Below are 25,363 nucleotides of genomic sequence, written 5' to 3'. Positions count from 1 at the left end.
AGCAAAACTTTATCTCTTTCCTCCCCTGGCATTTCTTCACTGAAAAACGACAGCTGCTTATCTGTGCTAAGGAAAACAGAGTTACTTATATTTTTTCTCAAGCAGGGATAAAAGTAGTTTGCTGATGGTATTTCCCAGTGAGAAAATGGCAAGAAATGAAAGGGTTAAAGTTCCCATCTTTGGGCTGGACTTCTGCTTGACAAAGCAATCTGGGAACTTAAATTTTCAAAAGGAAAAAAAAAAGAATTTTCAAATATGGAAGAAATTATCATGTATATTTGAATGCTTACAAGCAAGAATGCACCAATGGTTCCCATTCTAACTGCAGCCCTCAATGCTATACTATGTAAAGACAAATAACAAAACTAAATACGACATGCTGTTCCACCCTTCAGGGACTGGCATATTTCTAAGCATTTTTCTAAGCACAATATTTCAAAAATGTAATGATTCATATTGCTCAGCTTGAGGACTGTTGACAGGTTTAAGTATTCTTTCACCTCCACTTCTTCTTTAGATGTCTTCCATTTAGTTTTGAGGCCAAATAAGCTAATTAAGAGATGTTTGAGAGCGTGCAAAAACTGAGTGACTAGGTAACTTTATTAAACCTGAGCTACAAGTCTTATCTGAATTAACTTGCAAATGAACTTCATTCACAGCAAAATGCTCTAGCAATCTCAACTCAGCAATTTACCTTAATTGCTGATAGCCACAATGAAGATTACACTGACCAGAGAACACAGGGAGATGAAATTTCAAACTGTGAAGAAAGCAAGGTTTAAAATGATAGTCTCCTAGTAAGGGAGAGAAAGTCTGCAGGATTGATTACTACCTCTACACAAGTCATACTATTGGCTGTGTCCAAAATTTACTTTGATAGGGATTTTGGCCCAGGGAATGGCTTGGGAGCACCTGATGCTAGGATTGCCAGGGACCTGGAGTCCCTCAATGGGGGATTCCCCAGGTCCCTGGAGTCTCCTGGTGGGGGACTGGGAGACAGTACTCACCCCAGTGTCCTTTTCCGCATGCTCCGGGCTCACATGATGACATCCTTCTGGGATTGATGTCATCACGTGGGGGGTCAAAGGGCACCCCCAGGTCAAAGGGGACCATTGTCACAGCTGGCACGGCCAGCTCTCATTCGGCACATGGGCCGCGGTGGCAATAGATGCTGGCGGCGGGGGTGGCGAGACTGAGAGCGGCCTGCTCTTGCTGCCCGCTCTTGTCACTGCTGTCGCATGCCACCCACTCTTGCTGCTGCCAACCACTCTTGCTGCCACGGCCCCTGTACACCAAACAAGAGCGGGCCGCAGTGGTGACAAGAGCGGCCTGCTCTTACCGCCGCTGCCCACTCTCACCACTGCCTGCTCTCATGGTGCGGGAGCGTGACCTCTTCCTGGGGTCGCGCCGTGCTGCCCGGGGAGGGGGAATCCCAGAGAGCACACCCCTCCCGCCGGCCAGGTAAGTGGGAGTGGGGGGAAAGGGTGGGATTGGGTGATCCCCTGCCCCGGGCAGGGGAATGGCCCCTACCTGATGCTATAGCACCACTGAAGCTAAGCAAGTGTAGATCTAATCAAAAACTAGTAAAGGAGACAACAGAATCCAGTACAGAAACAGGATATATATTATAAACTGAAAAATTAAAATCTTCCAAGACAATACTCAGATTACAGGGGATAGGTGTGGTCCAGATCACTTCCTGTTTGTGCTGCCTCAGCTACAATCTTAGAAAGAGCAAGGGAAACCATGACTCACTCAATACCTCTGTTCAAGAGACCCTCTGCATGGATCTCTCTACTATTTAGAATCATAGAATCATAGAGCTGGAAGGGGCCATACAGACCATCTAGTCCAACCCCCTGCCCAGTGCAGGATCAGCCTAAAGCATCTCTGACAAGTATTCATCCAGCCTCGTCTTGAAAACTGCCAGTGAGGGAAAGCTCACCACCTCCCTAGGCAGCTGATTTCTCTCTGTGCCTTTGAGCCTCAATGAAGAGGGCAGTGTGACCACTAGATCTACATTGTTTTGTTTACACTGTCCAGTTCCACCCATGTTATGAATGCAAGCAGCATCTCTCTGTAACCAGTTTGCTGCCTGTCTGTCTATGTCTTCCCATCAACATGGCTTAGGAACAGGAATTAGAACTATAGAGGAAGACTAGATTCAATCTAAGTTAGAAGTCAGAACTTTGGCTACATAAGAAATGTTTAGATCTAGCTGGTCTTTTTGCTCTGTGAGGACCTGAAATGGTGTGTTTTGTTGTTGTTTTTTAAAGTATCAACAAATCTTTGAAAATTTCCTTCTAGAATTAAGGGGCAGCATGAGAAGAGCATGCAGCCCAATGTTATATTGAAAAAGAAACGGAATGATACACAGGTTTGTCTTGTCAAGTGGAGTTTGAATAGTGAAAGGTAGAAATAAGGTTGCCAGGTCCCCTGGAGCCCAAACCAGGGGTTTGCCAGGTCCCTTTACCCCCCACCCCCGGCGGGAGATTGGGAGCCTGGCACTCACCTTGCTGCTCAGGGGTTTTCTTCTTCACGCGCACGCTCCCAGCTTGTGAGATGACATCCCTGCCGGAACAGATGTCATTGTGCGGGAGTCAAAGGCCAGCCAGGAGTGCTCCCACACTCACCAAGGGCCGGATCGGGCCCTGCAGGGCACAATTCTCCCCCAAACAGGCCCACTGTGGGTGCAGGAGCGCATGGCATGGCTCGGTGGGCAGTGCAGCTTGGGGGAGCACACCGCCACTCGGGGGTGCACCGCCGCTCAGGGGGGCACACCACCACTTGGAGGTGCACCCCCCACCAGCCAAGTAATTGGGCGCAGGGGGAGGAAGGGTGGGAGCAGGAGATCCCCTGCCCCTGGTTGGGGAATGGTAACCCTAGGTAGAAACCACTGTGCATCACTGATTGTCTGTGCCATCCACCCTATATCTCTCTCACAAAGGAAGTCTGTATTAGGTAAAGAGATAATTAGTTAAAATCTTTTCAAGATAAAAGAGAAACAACTGAAAGTGTGCTGGAGGGAATGGAAATTGTAAATGTAAATAAAGCATGAGGCAGAATTACACAGTTATGGTAGCTCCATTATTCTTTTTTCTGATGGATTTCTTTTATTAAGTAAAGGAGCTTCAGGTGGTCTCAGGTTAATCATGGGGCAGAATCAGGTTAATCATGGGACAGAAGCTATTTAACTTTCTGTCTCAGTCATCTGTCTGAACAAAATCTTCCAAAAGTATTTCTCTCCTTGAAAGGGAAGAAATTACCTGACAAAAAGAAGTCCCCCTCCCCTCCTTCAGATAAAAGAACAATGGAATTATGTAAGTATAAGAGAAGGACTTAAGGACACCTTGTCTTTTCCAAAGCATGGCAGTCTAACCAAATATCAGTTCTTGCAATCCTGCACCACAGTTTGCCACAAGGAGACAGAAACTGTAATAAAAGGAAGGTTTACAGAGCATTTATGTAGGAAAGCCAAACCAAACACCAAGAAAAAGAAAGGAAGAGGTAGCACTTTGCTTTGTTCTTTTCTTTCTTTCAGCTACATGTTGTTGGTTTTTCCTTTTTACTAATTGATTGTTTAAAAATTCAATAAAAACAATTAAAAAGCAAGAGGTAGAACCAATAATCTGGGGAATGTTTCTTCATTAGTCACACCAATAAAATCATTTTATTTTATTGTTTTTGCTTACCACATTTCTTGGTGACAATATATTGAAAATGCTTTATATTAAATTTAAGAAATAAGCACTATATAAACTCTGCCCTTTAGATCTCAGGTACTATTTCTTGTTTTTCTTTAGATACTTCAACATAAACATAATATAAAAGGGTATAAAAATGGGAGAAGATTAAGCAAAACCCCCCACACCTATGCATGTTATTCTCATGGTCTCCTAATAAGGATATTTGACTCCATCGAGGTTATGTTGTTCAATGGGCTCTATTTAACCTTGGTGACTTCAAGGAACCTCCGTACACAGAGACAGCAAACCTCTGAATAGCTGTAATAGGAGGCAGCACAGGACAGCCAACTAACCCCCTACTGGGGATGGAGGATTTCCTGCCCCCAGCCTCTGCCTTCCCCCACCTCCACTTATCTGGCAAGCAAGGAGGGAAAGACACCTGGGAGAAAGCACACCTGCAAAACACATGAGCGGTTTTGCATTGGGCTGGAAAATAATGTCATTTTCTGGCATGATGCAGAAGCTCATTGCTCCCCTGGTGCGGCTGTAGCTTCTGCATCATATCAGAAAATGACATTATTTTCCAGTATGACTGGTGGGCTTGGGACCATGCTGCCACTAAGCTCGCATGCAGGATGTAAGTTCCTGCTACCCACCCCTAACACCCCACTCCCATCCTTTTGGCCTCTGAGCCTCTGATGTACCTGGCAATCTTAATTGGCAGCACCAAGGGAATACCTTAGCCTCTATGCCTTGCAAGGATGTCAGCAGTGTGCTGACAAACAGCAGGAGCCTTTGGCATGGTGAGAAGCGATGATGCATGACATCACTTGCAGTTTGTACCTGGAAAGGATATAACAAAGCTCTATGGATTTGGCCATCAACTAGAAATAATATCATTCATGACATCACATGTTATCATGGACAACTTCTTAGAGCACTGTGATGTCACTTCTGAGTACAAATTAGAAGTGACATCACAACACCTTGATGTTGTGCCCCGCACTAGTCCCTTGCTCCCACTGGAGAGAAGAGAATTGGCAGAGCCTAGAGACAAGATCTTGCTCATGCTCCTGAGAAAATGGTAAGCCTAACACCCAGTTTGTTTGGCCTTCCAGGGAAACTGGTTGCACACTCCGTGAAATAGTATGGTAGACTCCATAAATCTTTGGTCTGATCAACCAGGCTTATATTGTTATGTCCTAACAACTAACATGTTTTTAAACAAGATAATACTATTTTTAGTGTTTATTAAAAGTTAGAACTAAGTAAACATGGGCATGAACCAAAAAAAATTAACGAACCTGTAGTTCGTGGTTCGGTGCCACTGACGAACCCGAACAAATGAACTGTAACAAACATTTCCCATTACTGAACCAGTTCACGGTTTGTGGTTCGTGGGCATCAGAACGGCCCCCGTTGCCGTTCTCACTTAGAGAGCCCATATTCACAAGGAGTGTTTAGCAGGCTCTCCTCCAGCCAGCACCCAAGTTTGGTCAAGATTGCAATAGGGATCTTGGAGTTATACACTCTCCAATCCGAGGCCCCCAGGAAACTCCCACTCGATACAATTAGAGCCACCAGTTGACGTTGGCCCAGTGTACAAGGGGTTGGCCGTCAGAACTGCCTATCAGGGTTTGCAGGGATGAGATTGGAGTGCCCATGGCTACAGAACACCCCCCTTTCCCCTCCCTCCCCCCAAGTGTCTTCTCCCATGTAACCAATTGTAACCAATTTGCAGCTCCATGGTTGGAAGGAAGACCTGCAGGTCAAGGTAAGCTGGGCTTCGATTCGGGTTTCCAGGGCGACAGAAGGAGTGCAGACAGAGTTCAGGCATTCCCCCAGCTCCGTTTCCAAGGGAAGTGATTGATGGTGCCTGACTGTCTGGCTTCATGAACCACGGGCGAATGCAACGATCCGGGCTTCCAACAAACGCTGGTTCGTTGGCCATGGACCCTCACGAACCGCCAGATTGTGAACAGACGATCAGGCGGTTCGTGGTTTTTTTGGTTCGTAATGTGGTTCGTGCCCATGTCTAATGTTAAGCAATCCTAAGCAGGACTCCACGGACATAAGTCTCATTTTATTCAATGGGGTTTACTCTCAGGAAAGCATTCTTAGGATTATAGTCTTTGGATCATGTTGGAGATCTTCAAAAGGAGTTGCAAGGCTTGTCTGTTTGCCAGAGCTTTTGATGGCATATAAGCAACAGGAACCTTGCAGGGGAAGGAGTATTTGGGTTTTTAAAAAAATTTATCTGGTTTTTATTTGAAATGTTATTTGTAAAACACCTTGAGCCGAGAAGAAAGACAGGGTATAAATATTTTAATGAACAAACATGATTAAAATTCCATGACTAATTCATTCTTCAAAATTGTACAAGACTATTAACAAATCTATGCACTTTAGATAATTTCCATTCCATTTAAATTTAGTTACTGTTCCTTTACATTAATATAAAAAGGCTTTATTAATTTTTCAGACATACATCCAAGGTAGCTGTTGCTAAGCTGCAAAGAATAGAGCATTAGGAAAGGCATGTTTCTCTGTAAAATGCATTAATGCTACACTGATGTTGTCCATCCCTGATATCTACATCACTGGTAGCAATTTTGAGATTGCTTATCAAATAGCTCTTTCAGTTCGCTGCATATATTTGGGCATAATATTGGGCACCAGCTTGACAGGCTGTCACCAACCTCAGGGTATCCAACTTACAGCCACACAAACATAAAAACCATTAGGGCTTGTAGAGGTCTAGCTCCTACAGTGAAAATGATACAGATCAAAAGGTTGCCTCCCTCTTGGCTTATTTTTAAATGGCCTATCACCTTCCAACAAGGTCCATATTGTGTTTCCTCTTGTTGACATTATACACACATACTTGATGCTTTTCTGTCATTTTTCACAAGTTTATTTTAGATGTTTGGAATCACAGCATACAAAGTTTTAACAGAGTAAACATATACTAGGTATTTTAAGTTTTTTAATTTTAGAAAACATAGCCACCCATGAACAAAACCCTCTTATTTTACAGTGGATTGGATCCAACCTATTGCTAACAAAGTGGGAGATTCTACTTCCTCACTCCTACTTAGCCCATTAAACTACAGAGACCCCAGAACCCTCGGGAACAGTGTTGCCAGAAAGTAGGAATTTGCAATAGAATGGGAAACCAGTATATATAGCTCCACACACACCAACAGAGTGCCATTCTGCTGGCAAACTCCGTCTTTGGATCCAACTCAGTATATTTCAATCCCATTAAAAATAAATAGGAAAAATAATTTGTGAATCATATGGTAGATATGTATACGTGCCTCCAGTTATTGGAAGCATTATATCAATTGGATTGGAAAATTATATCAATTGGATTGGAAAAACAAACCCCCCATAAAGCAGAGACATTGTTGTTGAATCATCCATCTGATATACCTGGTGGTGAAGAGTGCCCTCAAGTCATAGTCAACTTATGGCAACCCTAGTGGGGTTTTCATGGCAAGAGACTGAGGTGGTTTGCTGTTGCCTGCCTCTGCAACCCAGATCTTTGTTGGAGGTCTCCCATCCAATTACTAACAAAAACCAACTCTGCTTGGCTTCTGAGATCTGATGAGATCAGACTCACCTGGGCTATCCAAGGTTATGATACCTGATATACCTAGAGATCAGCAAATGGTTGCCTTACATATAATTACTACTGCCAGACTGGTTTTTGCCAGGCAATGGATAAAAAAAATATTCCTAAACTACAAGATTGGTTGTTGAAAATAAAAGAGATCTATACTTCAGTGAAATAAACTGTTTATCACAAAAATGGAGATACTTATAGAGTAGATATTTTATGGTCAAGAACATTACAAAGAATGGAACTGGCAATTGTATAATTGGAAATTGTATTGATACCATCAGTTGATGGTGAAGGTGTCTTATATGTCCATGGAGGTAGGATAGAAGGGGATTTCGATTGGCAGTGTATCTTATAAATATTTTGTATTTTTTGTATGTGGCCATTTCCACATGCCCTTAAAGGGACGGCCTAATCACCAAACACTGGTGGCATTTCCCCAGGAATCCACATGTCTCCATTTGCAAAACATTTGTGGGCTGTTTGGCTTCTGATTTCTTGGCGCCTTTTCTAGGAATGCACTTTTGCGCAGTCACAACTGGCACCAAGCAGACACAGCAGTATTTTCTGGACAACCTGAGGACACCTGGGTCCAGTGGCAGTCTCCATACAAGGTGCATGAAAAATTTCAGTGTTGTAAAGTTTAACTCTATATCCAAAAAACTTTTGTAACTGTTTCAGTTTAAGTAATACACTTTCTTTTGCATACTGAACTTTTTTCTTCTATTTTCAACTTTTATTTTTATTTTAAATTAAGATACATGTCTTACAGTAGGATAAGGTGCAGTAATTTACAAATCTTTCTCAAATATAGGCTATATTTTGAATTTTTCTTATAAAAATCAATTCAGTTATAGTTTTAAATTCCATATATACGCCAAAAGTAGAACTGTATACGTTAACTAAGATATAAATGATATATTTTATGTTAAGTCCGTAAAAGAAGCTTAGATTGGGATAGTCAATAATGTATAAGTTTAAATTTCTCCCCCAAATTTCCATTTTTTTCCTGAAAGGACAACTCTGTTTCCATGACTTCAAAAGAGGACTGCACCAAAGGGCTTCCCCAGCCATAGGTTCCATGTTTTTAGAATTTTACATTCCTTGACTTGAGTTCAGGGTTTGATCTTGAACACTTCAAATAGAAACAAAAAGTGAATAACTTCTTTTTTAATTATTGGGGAGCCTCCATTACATAAAGCACCAGCATCCTGCAGTGGGTTCTGATATGATGGAGGGCTGCCAAACAACAACACTGTATCTCTTTAGAACTTACATGCAAGAATTACCCATGAAACAGATGGTAACTGTTTTTAAGGGCTTTGAGCTACAGAAATTTTCTTGCGGAAGGGAGGGTAAATGGTATTTTATCGTATTAAGAGTAGTTTCAATTTCAAAGTGTAAGCTACCTTTAACCACAAGGAAAAGGCAGGGCATTATTTATATTTTATTAAATGAGTGTAGAGCAGCAGACCACCAGACTGATATAATGCAATTATCTGAAAAGCTTTTATTATTTATAGTCCGTCTTTTTCACTGAGACTCAAGATGTATTACACAGTATAAGTCAAATGCAATCAACACGACAGGACATCCAATAATAATAAAAAAGCAATAAGGTTTGAATCACAGAAATCTGAAAAAGGAGCTGAAACAAAGCTTAAATATTAACATGACGTTAAAACAATGCAGAAATTACATGTAGGGTCATATTTAACAGCAATAGACAGGTGTGTTCTATACACATTAGTATAGTCCACAGTCACTGTACCTTACCAAATCATCTTTCTGAAAATTTTTGTTACAGTACAGCTCTAATTACCTGCATAAAAAATGCTCCTGAATAATTTGGCTTTGTACAGTCTGTGGAAAGCCAGGCGGGTGGGAGCTTTCCTGACCTCATTAGGCATAACGTGGGGACGACAACAGAGAATGCACATGTACAGGCAGTTGTTGATTTTGCCCATTTGCAGGGTGTCGCCTGCAGGAGGCCCTGCTCTGAAGAGTGAAGCTGTCATGGTAGATCTTAGGGGAAGAGGCAGTCCTGCTTCATCTTAGGTAGAATAAAGAGAATACAAGACTAGAACCCTTCCCCTGACTCCAAAAACTTCTAGGGAGTTGTAGTTTATGATGTGAGAACGCACTCAGTCATGCAGTCTGCATTCTGAAATAGTACAGTTCCAGAAGTGCTATACTATGCACAGACTGACCGAAAACTGTGTTCGTAGGAGTCAAAAAACTATGTTTCTGTAGAAATTTGTTTTAAAAATAAGAGTATGAAATGGTATAAAATAGTTCCACTAGCAGTTTTTTATTTCTGAATCATGCAGTAATAAAAAGGAGGGTCTTGAGCCTTAATCTGAGACTGTTTTGTGCACTCCATAAATTGTGTTAACAAAGACTGTACTGTGTAATAAAAGATATGTGGAATAGCCTAGCTGCACTCTTGGTGGTGATGGAGAGTGCCCTCAAGTCAGAGTTGACATGGTGACCCCTGGTGCGGTTTTCATGGCAAGAGACTACCAGAGGTGATTTGCCATTGCCTGCCTCTGCAACCCTGGTCCTCATTGTAGGTCTCCCATCCAATTACTAACCAAGGCCAACCCCGCTTAAGCTTCTGAGATCTGACAAGATCAGGCACATCTGGGCTATCCAAGTCAGGGAAGTGGTACTTTTAGTAGTTAAAAAAATTAAATCATCTGCATAATGTAGGTCAAAGAATGTGTTTTATGACTTTAATTTTTTTTTTAATCTGATTCTTCCCATGTTGTATATAAGGTGTTTCCAAATAGTTTGATGTGTGGCACACCATTTCGGATAATAAATCAAACTTCACCAGTTTTATCTATTGATATAAAATTCAAAATTAGCCACATTTAAAAGATTTCTCTTTTGCTTCCATTATATACATTTTGCTAATATAAATCTATTATACATAGACACACTGACCTAAAAGTCTAGTACAGAGAATATTACAGTATCACCCACAACAGGAAAAACTTAAATTATGGGTAAACGTCAGCTAGCTAGACATATACTACTAAATGTACAGCCACATGCTATTTCAAACAATTTAAAAAATACTTAAGTAAATATTAAAAAATAAAAAGTCCTACTCAACAATTTCTATAAGCATTCACCATTTAACCTCACTAGAACTTCAATTAAAAAGTTAATCATCTTTATGGTAGTAATTATCTTTATGGTAGTACATTATAATAAAAATGTAATATAATAAGATAAAGCCATAATTGTAGATAGTAAGGAAGAATATATATACCTCACCCTGTATACATCATGACAATACTTCATAATTTAGAACATTGATACTGTCAGGGCTTGCCGTCACTGCCGCTGGGCAAGGCGCCGGCCAAGCCGGCCCTGACATCAGAGGGGTGCCAGGGATGCTGCAGGACCCTGCTCTGTGGAAGGAGGGGCGGTATACATCACCCAGCCTCCCTCTTAGTCCACTCACTGGCCTGCTCAACCTGGCCTGCTCACCCCCTGCATCCTCCGTCATCTCCTCCTCCCAGAACTCTCCTCCAAACCTCCACTCTCGCCGCTGCCGCTGCCGCTGCCGCTGCCGCTGCCGCTGCCGCTGCCGCTGCCGCTGCCGCTGCCGCTGCCTACTCACACCCACCACCCCAGCACTCTTCCCAGCCAACCTTTATAGGGCTTCCTTCCTCCGCCTATTTGGCTGCCCCAAATTTGGCTGCCCCAAATAGTTGCAGCTGAGGTAGCTGATCTGGCTCCATTGACCAGCACCAGCTGCGTCTTGTTGCCTGGCTGTCAAGCCACCCTGACTCTGCTGATTGCCGAAGGCAGGCCCAGCTGTGGCCCCTTGGCTGGCTGCCCAGCTCCTCCCCCAGAATGCCTGTGGCAACTCCACCTGGGGCTGCTTTGTTCCTGACCTTTCCTGAGCCAGGTTATTGCCTTCCAGCTGGTGCATAGGCTTGGGGCTGTTGGGGCTGCTTCTCCTCTCTGCCAGGTAAGAGCTCTGTTTGGGCAGCTGCTGGGTCCCTATTCCCCCTGCTTTTGCCCTCTCCCTCTGCTCTGGTGAGCCCCCTATCGCCTCCCTGGAGGGTGGGTCTAGCTGGTGCCTCTCCGCCTCCTCTAGCCCTCTGAGGCCCTGGCCCTTTGCCCCTTTCCCCGGGTGTAGGTGGGTTCTGACCCTGGTTGCTGGCTGGGGCAGCAGGGATGCTGTCTCCCGGTTGCCTCCCATTGCTCCCACCCGGCAAGTCCAGGGGCTGAGGCTCAGACCCCGGACAGATACCTCTCTACACCAAAAATGCCCAACTTAGCACATAGTAGTAACTGAAATGCAGATTTTTGACTATCTCATTGAATGTTAAAACTGGAAGCAATAAATCAAAATTGAATAAATTAATGTTGGATTGTGGTACAACGGGTGAAAATGTTCCTTTTAATCTGAATATTATTTTAGTAATGCTAGAACATCACTATTTGGTTGAAAATAGCCATATATAAAATAAATAAGCACATTTATCATATTTATAACCCACATAGACACATATATTTTGCCAAATCATGAATAGAGATGGGCACGATCCAAAATAAATTAACGATCCAGCCGTTAACGATCCACTCATCATCTCCTGTTCCCGAGCCATGGATCGTGGATTGTGGAGGCCAAAGCTGGGCACACTGCTATTCCCAGCTATGTGGGAAGGTGGGTGCTGGAGGCGGCGCCTCCCCTCAGGGGGCGGGGGGGGTCTGGCCTGTGTTTGGCCGTCAGAGCTGCCTATCAGGGTTTGCAGGGATGAGATTGGAGTGCCCATAGCTACAGAACACCCCCTTCCTCCTCCCTCCCCTGGCTGTCTTCTCCCAACTGGTGACTGCTTTGCTGCTCCATGGTTGGAAGGAAGCCCTGCTGATCAAGGAAAGCTGGGCTTCCATTTGGGTTCCCAGGGCGACAGAAGGAAGGCAAACACAGCTCAGGCATTCCCCTGGCTCCATTGCCAGGGGAATAGATTGCTGGTGCCTGAGTGTCTGGCTTCCCGATCCGATCGCCCCGATCCAGCCCCCCCTCCCCCGATCGCTGCATCGTTGGCCGTGGCCAAGCACGATCCGCCTGGGCCCGATTGCGCGATTGCCATTATCGTGGGTTTTTTTCTATCGTAATGCAGATCGTGCCCATCTCTAGTTATGAATCAACTGGAAATTCAGTCTTCTTTCGATCATTATGTTTTTCTATCAAAAATAAAGATGTTTAATCATGTTTAGGCTATCTATCTCTGTCTATCCGGTACTGCTCATATAGCTATCACCTTAAGCAGAAATTATATTGGGAAAACATTACTTAGTTATTTCTTTGACAGTTAGTTATTGTCCCTATATATTTGCCATGGAAAGAGTAACCAAATTATTTATATCCAATAATAACCATGCCACCTGAACTCTCATATTAGGTAGTTCCATATTTTTAAGTAGAGGGGTCATCTTATTAATTATGGACCACTCTATAATCATGTATTCAATGGTTTCAACTTTATCATATGGGCATCTGCGTGTTCTGTTAGCATACGGCATTTTCTTATATCTACCCTCCAAAACCACCAAGGGAAGAGCATTCATTCTTGCCAGAGTAAAAGCTCTTCTGAGCTTTGGTACTGTCAAATGATAATATTATGTATTGCTTGAGTAGAACGAAGGCTCCTAAGGCCTACAAGGCTACTGGTGTTTGGGTGCAGGCACAGCCAATCAGAACTGTGCTTTGTAGTCCAATTGCTGTGCTCAAAAGTAGATACTTGTATAGTTCATGCAAACGAAGGATTCTAGCTGCTTACATTGTATTGGTTGTTGTAAAAGTGGATGTAGTTTCTACAAGTATAAATTGGTTACTGTTGAGCCTGAGTCTTCAGTCTGTTTCCTTCCCATCTCCAATAAAGATGTTTATTATAATAAAAAGCTGTTAATCTCAATATACAATACTGGCGGCGAGGATGAGATGCAAAGGCGGGTAGGCAGCCCCACAATGCCGAAAGCCAAATCACTCCAGGTGGGTAGGCTGCCCCGCAACACCAAGCGCTAAATCACAACCCAGAGCTGATACACAGCTGCCCCATCGTGAGTCGCTGACAGTGAATCATGGCCTCCAAGGGCCATTTTGAACCTTTTGACTCAACCTCTGAAGACTGGGAGGCATACATCACGAGGTTCAAGTTCTATCTTGAGGCGAACAACGTCACAGATGCAGACCGCCAGAGGACGACCTTCAGCGTCTGTGGGCAGTTCACTTTTGACATAGCCTGGGCACTTGCAGCACCGGCTCAGCTCCAAGCTACAGTATTCAACATCATCAAAGACTGGCTCCAAGACCACTTCTCGCCACAGCCATCAGAGATCGCCAGCCAACATGCTTTCTACAAGTGGGACCAAGCCAAGGGCGAGTCAGTGACCATTTTCGTTACAGCTCTCTGGCAAACGGCATGACCAGGCATTCTCCGCAGTTAAGGATCTCCTTTTGTCAGACAGCGTACTCACCCATTATGATGAACTACCCACCTGCCTGCGATGCCTCACCTTTCAGAATCAGTGCGGTCCTAAGCTGTCGAACACCTGATGGGTGGGAGGCCCCTACCGCGTACTTTTCCAGGACCTCATCATGGGTGAAACGGAACTATGCTCAGATCAACAAAGAGGCTCTTGCTCCAGTTGCTGGTGTACAAGAGTTCCACGACTATGTCTACGGATGGCACTTTGAGATCACTACAGACCACAATCCACTACTTGGCCTTTTCACACCTGACCAACAGACCCTGCGGGCCATGTCTCCAAGAACACCATGCTGGTCAGTTTTCCTGTCTGCTTACGATTATGAACTTTTCTATCATCCAGGCAAAGTCTTAGGATATGCTGATGCCCTTAGTCGCCTGCCACTGCAGGGCCCAACTGAAGACCCTGCTCCTGCTCATGAGGTCAAGCAGCTGGAAGACCTGCCCCAACCACCTCTCCATGTGGCGGACATCACAGCCCACTCTGCCAAGCACCCCACGCTGTCTCAGGTTCTCAACTGGGTATGGAGGGGGTGGCCTATCAGCTGGCTAGACACCAAGTTCCAGCCTTTCAGTTCCCGCCAGCATGAGTTATCAGTCCACAAGGGATGCTTGCTCTGGGGGTCATCATTCAATCCAAACTGCATCAGCGTGTGCTGGAGGCACTTCATGTGGGACACCTGGGGATGGTCAAAATGAAGGCTCTGGCCCGCAGCTACATGTGGTGGCCAGGGATGGACCAAGCTGTTGAGAGATGGGTATGGACCTGTCTGCCCCCAACATGCCACAGGCCAGTGCACCCATGGGAGCCAACTCGCACACTGTGGCTGCTGATCCACATTGATTTTGCTGGGCCCTTCCAAGGACAAGTTTTTCTAATCATAGTGGACTCCTTTTCAAAGTGGCTGGAAGTAATCCCCGTATCAACCATGATGCCTGCAGTAGCATCCGTTCGCTAAGGGATTTGCTTGCGACCCATTTGCTTGCAACCCATCTGTTTGCGACCCATGGCCTGCCAGACGCTATAATCTCAGACAACAGTGCACAATTCACCTCCTAGGAATTCCAGAGATTCCTCGAGAACAGCACCATCCGGCACATCATGTCAGCACTGTTTCACCCACCAACAAATGGACAGGCAGAAAGAATGGTGAAGGCCACTAAAAACTCACTCTGCAGATTAGGCCAGGGTGATTTGAGCCAGCGGTTGGCCGACTACTTACTGTGGCAGCACATCACCCCTCATTCCACCATGGGATGGTGTTGTAAAAGTGGGTGTAGTTTCTACAAGTATAAATTGGTTACTGTTGAGCCTGAGTCTTCAGTCTACTTCCCATCTCCAATAAAGATGTTTATTATAATAAAGAGCTGTTAATCTCAATATACAATAGATAACACTTCAGCAGCTGCATCAGGAGGGCAGTACCAAAATAAAGAGTCAAACATATCCTCCTGCCCTAACAGACAAACCTCCTAACACACATTTTTATTTGCCTAATTATCATGTTTAGTCTATAATCTTAAAGACATGACTGACTTGAATGAAACTACCTACTTCTAAGGTATTTAGAACTGTGATATCCACAGAATGTCAAAACAGAAATGTTCAAAAGGACATTTTGGTTTACGCTTGGTTTACGTTGCCCGATTGCACTGTTTGACTATAAAGTAAGCTGCAAACTATAAAGTAAGTTAAATAAATTTTCTGTTTAAGAGTGACTGAGATGCTTCTTAAGGAAAGGGTTTTCATACTCAAAATATATGACATAAAAACTGACTCACATTTGAAGATGATCATGAAGAAGTCTTTCAATCTGAATTTATTTTTGATAACATGGTATTAAGAAAATTACTTTTAATACCACAGAATCATTTTAATAAACTTTGAGGCTAGTTATAAAACCTAGAATGCTAACATGAAGATACCGTACTATATACTTGACCCCAAATCAAGGACTCTGGCAATAGAGACAAGGAGCCTTATTTCTGGGGCATAGCAGATCTTTACCGTAGTCATCAAAACTGCCTGATCTTTGCCTCAATGCAGTTGCCACCACTGATGATGAACAGAGTACACTGCAGCTTTCATCCCAGTGAAAATCAGTTAACTTGAGGAGCCAAAAAGGTTCTATCTGGCATTAAATAACTGCTGGTTTTCACTGGGTTAATAAATCGCTTATTGGAATATTGTTCAGTGCAGATTGTGTAGCTCATAGGCTGCACAAGTCCATGCCGGATTCTGTGCTTGAATCTCTTCTGAACAATGAGCTTGCCTACCCGCCTACAAGCTGCTGACAATTGGCATAATATCCCTGGAACTACTTATGTTAAAAACTTTTCTGTGGGAAGTGCAAAAAGTGCATATGGTGAAGTCACTTTGTTCTGCTCACCTAACCCCTCTATACATTCTAATAGCCCAACAGTTGGATCCTTATGTATGAATGCTGGGGAGCCACAGAAGGTACAGGACATCAATACTAACAACAAATAGACAGAATCTTATATCAGTGCAGTGCTGTGAGTTGTGATGTCAAACCAGCATCAGACTACTACAAACAATCCTTGAACATGGCATGGGAACAGAAATATCCTAAGAGCATGATTCTATGAAAAAATACATTATATTTAAATCCACAGGAAGATTTCAAAATAGGCATAATTATCATCAGAATGTAAAAACAATTTTACTTGTAAGCCAAAATTTCACCCAACTGCATTATTTAAGCAAAAGCAGAACCTATGAAGAGCAAGTAAATGGTCTGTGTTATATAGGGTTGCCAGTCTCCGCTGGGGGTGGGGGATCCCCTGCTCCCACTCCCACTTACCTGGCCAGTGGGGGGGATGTGCCTCCCGAGGCGTGTTCCCAGGCCACATGGTGCACTCCTTTTCGGGCTGGACTCGGCCTGAATTGGCCGCTGTGGAGCACGGGAGCGCTCCCATGCTCCACAGCAGCCCAATTTGGCCCAGATTCCAGCTGAATCAGGCCGCTGCAGAGCACAGCAGCACTCCTGTGCTCTGCAACGGCCAGATTCGGGCTGGATTCAGCCCTCCCTGCAGAGCGCAGGAGCAGCATGTAGCCTGCATGATGACATCACTTCCCGGAAGTGATATCATCGTACAGGTGGAAAGCGTCTGTGTGGAGCACGTGCAAGAGGAACAACAAAGGTGCCTGACCCCCAGCCTCCACCTGGAGGGTTGGGGGATCTGGCAACTCTAGTGCTATATGAGAAAAAAGGGAAGAAATTGTATTTCTATGCAATAGTCATCCCAATATGCAAGTGTAAATGTATAAAATTAGATATAATTTTGCTTGTGGGTGTAGACTGGCAGCTCACTAAAATATGCAGTGTGAACCAACTGAGTATTTTAGGCTTAAATTCTGTTAAGTAAACCTAAACCTGAAAACCTCTATGCCTTAACATACTTGCAAAAGTAGTAAACAAATAGCCAAGTCCAAGCTTACTCTCTTGGAAGTCCACTTCTTGAAATCCACTTAGAAATGTTAAATAAACCTATCTAGGGTCCAAAGAGATGCTTTACCAACTACTAATTTCATTCTAAGTTCAGTGGAAACAATTTAATAGCCAGTCAAGATTTTGTTAACTTATATATTATGATAGTTGGGGGGAGGGGCGAAGCAGACACTAAAATATTTTTGTGGGAAACCTCCATACAGACCACTGTTATTGTCCTCGTGACAGTACCATATGTTGATTTTGGGACTGACTGAGTAGACTATCTGCCCAGACCACACTTCCCCATCAAAACACCAAGTATACCTGTGAAAGAGGCCAAAGCAATGTTTATTAATTGTCCTGCCCGTGCTTGGCACTATTTGCTCCTAGCCACCCTGGATGTAAATTGTGATGGTGTTCCTGAGGTACCCTTTCTCCTGCCTTAGTAAACCAAATTATAACACTTTCTGCCCTTAATATCAAGGAGAAAAAAGATTGAACACAACAAGAAAAAAAAGTTTTATTTACAGAGGGAGTGGGGAGTAAATTGGGAACATTTGGGGACAACTTTATACCACTGAAGTGTATGTGTGAAAGAGAAAGACAGAGTGTGTGTGAGAGTGTATGTACATATGAGTCTGTGTGTATGATTGAAATATGGAGAGTGGAGATTTAGCCAGGATCTGCCAAGTTCCCTTCAGGTTTCTTAACTGTTTAGATTACCACTATGGTCTTTTAAAAACACTGTCTGCCCCAATAGCTTTCCAGTCAGCCAGAAACTTTGCACATTAGATTCATATACCAGTGTATGCCACACGTGATCATCTCACTAAACAATATACTTTCACCTCAAATGCCTGGAAATAGAGCATATCCAAGCCAGGTGTGACTTAAACCTCCCTCCCAAGTGTTCAGAGAGCCTTGAGAAAGCCATTTCTGGCTTTCTCTTCAGGCCACTAGGATACAAAGAGGATTAGCAGATATTGGAAAAGGGGACAGACTTGGCCCCATCCATCACATATACCAAAGCACCAAAATTGCAATTAAAAAACCCACCAACACTTCCAAAGTAACTGACACATGTTGGATTCTACAAATCAAGGAAAGATGAGTCAGTATCTACCAGATGCAAATTCTTACTCAGACTGCAGCAATGTAGTGAATACAATGCTACTAAAGTGCAAAGAGGATAGGATAAAATATTTAATACATCAGTGTTTTAACTGAGGCTGCCAGAGGTTAAACCTAATACTTCTGCTCTACCACGGATGCATGACCCTTCCTCGATATTTTATCTGTTAAAAACTTAATTCAGCAGCCAGACTTTTCCATTCAAAATATAAAGTTAAACTCATCTGTAGCTCTAGAGTATCCCTACTTCATGTTCCAGATAGCAAGTGAAAATTACATTCGCTATTATTGAACTTTGTGACTTCAGTCCAAGTCTCCAGAAACTAAAACCAGCAGTAATTGACTCTCGATTATCTCTACATTCAGACGTATTAGTTGTCTTTAGATTGTGTTTAAATAAACAAATAAAATGAAAACTTGTTAGTTAAGGCCATTCCTGTCTAATGAACATAGTGACACTTTTTTTTGCCATCAAGCTGCAACTCGCTTATGGCAACCCTGTAAGCTTTTCAAGGCAAGATATGTTCAGAAGCTGCTGTGTAGCAACCTTAGATTTCCTTGGTGGTCTCCCATTCAAGTACTAACTAGTGCTCCAAACCTTTCTTAGTTTCCAAGATCTTACAAGACAAGACTATTCTGGGCTAAACTGTAGTGTTATAACTCTGGCCATAAACTGGCTTTGTGTAAAAGAAAACATTTTTACAAGATTCTTCATTTTACTCAGGATTTAAAAGGACCCAGAAAATTGCCAGGTCTATCTGCCTCCAAGCATTTAAGCAGACATGATATTAAAAGGTTTACGGATTCCAACAATTTCACAAAACCATGCTCTTAATTACGTCAAAACATTCTGCTGCTCAGTCTAATTCTAGAGGGTATATTTTTCTACAGAAAAGGATGTCATAGCCAGTATTTAATCAATAACAGAAAATCATCCCGAAATAGTAAAGTTACAGAACACTGTGAGGGGATTGTGATTCCCCACCCCCACCCCCGTATTTAATGGAATGCGGATTTGCTGACGTTCCTGTCTCCACTTAAATTTTTGTTCTCTTTCACTCATGGAAGAAATGTATATTCCAACTTTCAGAAACATTGGCAAGGAATGTAAATAATTATATATTTATAATGATATTTCACAACTCTCTCTATGAGAGTGCTGTGGCTATAACTGTAATCTCCAGACATCTTAAGAATTACTAGCAGCTCCCAGCCCTTGAATCTGTGTAATTGCGCCTCTCAGCCCCTGAATCTAGAATACAAAATCTCAGTCCTAGAATGGTATATAAAGTAGAGTCTCTAAACAGGCACAGAGTGCTTTTCCTTCTTCACTGAATAACCACAAATTGCCCACATATAACTGAAGGGATGTAGGGGCATAGTTAAGCCAGTCATGCTGGTAACTGTGGCAGCAAAATTCCAACAGGTTACTGACAGCCAACTAGCTAAATATCTCTAAAATGCTTACATTTTCCTGAAAGTGGACAGAGATTACACTCCTGAATTCCCAAACATCACAGGAAATTCTCGGCAATGTTTCATTTCTGTGTCCGGATTTATGCTTGTTTTCACATTTCTGCAACCCACATCCTATTGTATTTGTTCACTGAATGTCCTAGCTGTTGATCATATTGACTTGTACTGTGTAATCCACCTGGGGGTCTCAGTGAGAAAGGGGGACTATACATACATACATACATTACATACATACATGCATACATACATGCAGGGCCGCCTTTTTCTCACCACCAAGGGTGACAAGAAAAAAAGTGACAGCTCTGGGAGAAGAGCTTCCAAGTCAGCAGATGAAGTTTACAGTTAGCCCTTGTAGGCAGTACTTTATAGAAAATCAGCAGGGCTCAAAAGAAATGAATGGAAGGAAACTGTGATGTTGACAAGCACTGGAGACTTCATACGAAAGCCAAAGTTCTCTACCTTCACAATATAATCTCATTGCCCTGATTAGATATGCCCTAATTTTATATAGGCACACACTGCTAGCATTAATTAGCCCTTTTCTTGATGTTCTGAAACAAGCTCTGGGGGCCTGAAGCACGCCCTATGGGCAGCTCCCGCCATCACATGCGCAAGTGTTTTTCCTGCCTCAGAGCAGACCAAAACTTCGGAAGAGAGATGGCATTAAGGTTCTGCCGTCTAAGACTGAATTAATAACAAATACTAACAACAAGCGTCTACTGAAGGATTTTCCTCTTGTTCCGGAGACAAGCAGCCCAGGGCCTAATTTCACGGCTGACGCTCTATTGGACGAGACGAGCGAGGCTGGGGAAAGTGGGAGATGGGGGGAACTGGCTGGCCCCGCAGGGAAGCCCGAGGAGGGTAGATACCTGTTTGTCCAACGCCACGTCTTTGGCGCTGCCGGCGGAAGCGCCCTTGGGTGCGGGCGTCCTCTCACAGCTGCATCCTTCCAGCATGTACATGCCCGCGGGCCGGGTGCTCTGCTCGCTCTCGAAGTAGAAGAGCATGTTCTGGTAGAGCGCGAACCACTTCTCGTGCCAGCGACTTGTCTCCGCCGTCTTCTTGCTCAGGTAACCGCGCTTAGTGCCTTCCTTGCGGGCCAGCACCGCCAGGTACAAGGCATGCCCCTCGTTGTAGCGCACGCTCTTCTGCATGATGCCTCCAAGCTGGCGGCGCCCACCCGGGTCTCCGACGCCCTGCTGTCACCTTCCCTCAGCGGGCGCCCGTCGTCGAGCAGCAGCGACAGCGCCTCATAGGGTGGCTTCTCTGGCGGAGAGGGCGCGGCAGTCAGTCTCTGCTGCGGCGCGCTGTTGAGGAGACCTGGCGCTGCCCCGCCCCTCGGGGCGCTTTTACTGCCGAGGGTCGACGCTGGTCTCCGCCACTTTGACCTCGTGGGGCTCCGAGCTCCACGGCCCTCTCCCGTGCGCCAGGGGCATACCTACTTCCCCCCAAGGATGCGCCCCGGAAAAGTTCGGCGAGGCGCGCTTTTTTGCAGGCTGTCGCCGGGCACCGCCGCTGCGGGCTCTCGAGGTTCCAGGTTTCTCCCCCTCCACCCCCTGTCCCAACACCAGCAGGCGCCAGAAGGGGAAATATCACGTGGGAGATCAGCAGTAATCGGCTTTAAGACCAATTTAAAGAGCAAAGTCTCCGCCGCCGCCGCTGCCAGGGCGCACTCGCCCGTCCTCGGAATGCGCGCGCGCCTGTCTGCGCGGCGGAGAGCTGGGGCTCCCTCCGCCTCCTCCCCTTTCAGCTTGCCGCCTGCGGGGGTTTATCTCCAGCCGGGCGAGCTGGGCGAAGGGCGCGTCAAAAGGCAGCCGAGAAGAAGACAGGCGGGCAGATTCCCGCGGCCTCTGCTGCAGAAAGTGGGCACCTAAGGGCGGGTTCTGTGAGCGAAAGGGGCAGCGGAAGGGCATAGGAACCACGAAGGCAGTGGCGAGAGCTCCTTGCTCTCTTCTCGACGGCGGGTTTAAAATGGGATGAGGCTAAAATGCCATCAGATATTTGCAGTGCGTGCAAGGGCTCAGCTCTTTAGGATTTACGCGTTCCAGCGCTGAGCGGCTCGCAAATGAGGTTCTGCCAACGGAGCCCTTGCTCAGGTGACCGCTTTGCAGGGCCAAGCCTCAGCCGTGGAACAAGCAATAAACAAAAGGAACAAATAAGGTTGCCAGTTGGCATTTCTGTCAGTACTCCTGGCATGTACGGGGTATGCACCAGTTCAACGTGAAGCTTTACTTGTCTTGGATATGCAGTAATAAGGTAACCTGTTGAATTTGTGTTTGTTAAACTGATGCTCAAAGGGCAAGAACCCTGCCATGAAAAACTGGCAGCCCTGTTGGTGCCCACACAGAGATGGTGCCTTTGCAGTCACAGGGCACAACCTTAGGGGCACTTGAGCCCCATGCCCTCTAGTTTTTGCCCCTGCACTGCTCTCCCCAGTTATTCCAGAAACTGCAAGAAAGAAATTAAATACGTTAGAAAATACCCATTTCATCCATTTTTCTTCTTTTCGGTGGCTCACACCCTGTAACTTTGTTCCAGTATACAGCGAGTCTGCTCACTTTTGGCTGTCACTCTGCTAAAGGAAGAGACAATAATGACTTTTGGTCAATAAAATGTTCATATATTTCTATATGCAATCAAGAATGCTGAAGTTGCTTTGTTTTTATCATATTGCATTTAAAATAACGAAAACACTGCTACAAAACAATTTTTGGAGAAAATGCAAACAGAAACTAGTTATTGAAGGCTCTATTAAAGATATATACACACACAAAATATATCACAATCACAACTATTAATTTACTTAAAACCAAGGATGTTCAATCACCTGGCAGGGCAGATTGCAGATTGTTTTTGCACTCTTGAACACAAGCTGGGTTTTGAATTTTCAAAACTGGATCAAAAATGCTCTTTGCGCATGCACATTTTCAGCGTGCTGTTCCCATTCTATTCAGTTGTCTGGCATGTTAATTATATGCAACCCCCGCTGGAGTGGGGAAAGAAGTTGTGTGGCTTGCATCTTTGTTCACACACAAGTTAAAATCTACAAGTAAGGCTGACATATCCTCACTGAGGTCAGTCAGACTTGCAAGATATCTACCACAGAATCAAAAATGGCAAAATCCGAATTAACCAGCTGCTCCAGTTGTCTGCAGTTAGCATCTGTGTGACATTGACATCCCTCTCTGCACTAATCAGCATAAAAGATTGCCAGCTATAGTAACATTGTGGCATTTTAAAAGTAAACAGGATATACAGTTTACAACCTAGCTCTTCTGTCTAGCTCAAGAAACTAGTTTATTTCTCTCTCTGTCTCTCTTTTTTATGTGCATAATGGTATAATTTCTGATATAACATTTCTGGAAATCCATTTTATTAATCTTTTATCCTATTCAAATTATAAAATGGTCTCTAAAACTTACCATTTCAATATTGCAGTGAAATGGGGGGATTTATAGTCTGAATAATTAAAATCAAGCCCCTTTTCAAAACTACACTTTAAGTTTTTAAATGTATAGTTCTTAATTTTATATCTTTCTTGCTTTATTTTCCTAGGAATATTTCATGTTTTTTTTAAACTATGTTTTCACATAACATGATTATATAATGATGAGTCAGTAACTAAACATATGAAAAATGGCTATGCTTTGAAAGTGGTATAGATTCAGGGTCTGCATAGTCCAATCTCATACCTAAATGCTTTCTGATCCAGCAAGGGTCATATATTTACAGAAACAGATTTCTGTAATGATGCCTCCTCTTGGATTGGAAACAGCATGTACAAAAAGATTTGCGCTAAGTCTTTCATGCTGCAGAGTTCCAGCTGTTAAGGCTAAACACACATACAGCTCCCAATGTGAGAATGGGAAATGCATTTGTGGTCCAGATCAGTTGTGACGCCACTAATTTTTTTGGGTTGTCAGACAGCTTTTTCCCAATCCATCCTCCATGTGATTGCTGCTGTCAAAACTGACCATCTCAGCCAAAATCACCAGTCTTTACTTTAAAACCTACTGTCAGCACTGTGAACAGTTCATCTCCATTCTGATGTACTTCAAAATATTTCAGAAATGTAAACACTTGTTCTCCCCACAGCACATCTGGAGGTTGCACACAAAGCCCTTATATATAACACAACAATGGTCCTGATATTTATAAGTCAACAAGCCTGTGAGACTGGTGATGCCTGTTCCCTCTGTCTACCTCAGTGGCTCATGTATTTCCTAGATTTAAGAAATAATTGATTTCAAGTTACTATTCCAAATCAACGAATACAATCTGTGTGCAGAAAAACTCCTGCTCAAGAATCATTCCTCTCTTTCTCCCATCAGCTATTTAGTTACTGAATTCTGTTTCATCTTTCTCGCTATCTGGACTAATTCCACTGTGTTATAACGGCCAGCAGCACCTCAAACGGCTGCTGCCCATTTTGCCTTGGTAGTTGGTCCAATAAACTTCACTCTACCATTTTCTTTGAACTCCTTTCCACTGCCACCATCCACAGCTTTTCATTAAATTGCATCTCTGAATACTCAGTATCAGCTTTACCAAACCTTATCGCAAAGCCTCAATTTATGGACAAATCCCTTTCTTCTCTACTCTTTTTAATGGGAATAGGCATGAGAGGTCAACAGGATAAAATTTACAGGGGGGCATCTCATTTTCCTCTCTCCACCATGTCTTCTTTCCCTTCCTTGCCTTTTTCCTGCTTCCTTCTTTCCTTCCCACCCACCTTTGTCTGCCACCCTGTCTTCACTTCCCTCCCTGCTGTCCCCCTCCCCCGGCAGCCTCTCCTCTATGGCCCAGTTACATTATGGGGAGCCTGCAAGGACTTGCAGGGAATACTTCACTTTCCCCACACTATTTCCTTCCTCCTGGCAGCCTCCATATGCTCATCTTTCCCTACAGCCTTCTCTCCTTCAAACCCACTAAACAACCTACCTTTAATCTACCACCCCATCTTCACTTATATTTATTTATTTATTTTATTTATATGCTGCCTTTCTCCACAGTGGGGTCCCAATAGAGGTTACATCATTCTTCTTGCCTCCATATTATCTTCACAATGAACCCGAGAGGTACGTTACACTGAGAATGACTGGATCAAAGTCACCCAGTAAGCTTCAGCAGTAGAGTTGTGATTCAGACCTGGAGTTCCCAAATTCTACTCTGAAACTCTAACCACTGCACTACAATGGCTTGGGGCAGGGGTGCTATTGAACAGTAGGAAGCAACCAAGCCTGGATGAGTCCTGCAAGTCATGAGGTATCAAGTGGCTGGATGGTTGCTTCTGGTCCTGACCGCAATGAGTTTTCCCTCCAAGGCCAAAATAGCCCTAGAAAGGGATCACCCCTCCCTATCCATTTACTGTCAGGAACCAAGCCTGGAATAATGGCTAAACCATTACAGTTGCCTAGTAGGGTATCTGGTTAAAGCTACAGGTGCTCCTTTTATCGTTTTGGGGGTTTTTTTTTA

At 44.0% G+C, this 25,363-nt stretch overlaps 1 protein-coding gene across 2 annotated transcripts in view; it reads right to left on the bottom strand.

Moving 5' to 3' along the window:
- Positions 1-21,042, bottom strand: part of RASGRF2 (Ras protein specific guanine nucleotide releasing factor 2) — a 159,218-nt gene extending 138,176 nt beyond the window's left edge. For both annotated transcript variants that reach the window (XM_054987368.1, XM_054987369.1), the window contains exon 1: positions 20,758-21,042. In XM_054987368.1, coding sequence (XP_054843343.1) covers positions 20,758-21,042 — 285 coding nt within the window. The remainder of the gene's footprint in view (positions 1-20,757) is intronic.
- Between the last annotated feature and the right edge of the window lie 4,321 nt (positions 21,043-25,363).

Source organism: Eublepharis macularius, chromosome 8 (assembly GCF_028583425.1).
Source record: "Eublepharis macularius isolate TG4126 chromosome 8, MPM_Emac_v1.0, whole genome shotgun sequence".
In the NCBI taxonomy this organism is placed as follows: Eukaryota; Metazoa; Chordata; class Lepidosauria; order Squamata; family Eublepharidae; genus Eublepharis; species Eublepharis macularius.
Note: the sequence above shows the minus strand (reverse complement) of the source record. Positions and strands in the feature narration are given on the sequence as shown.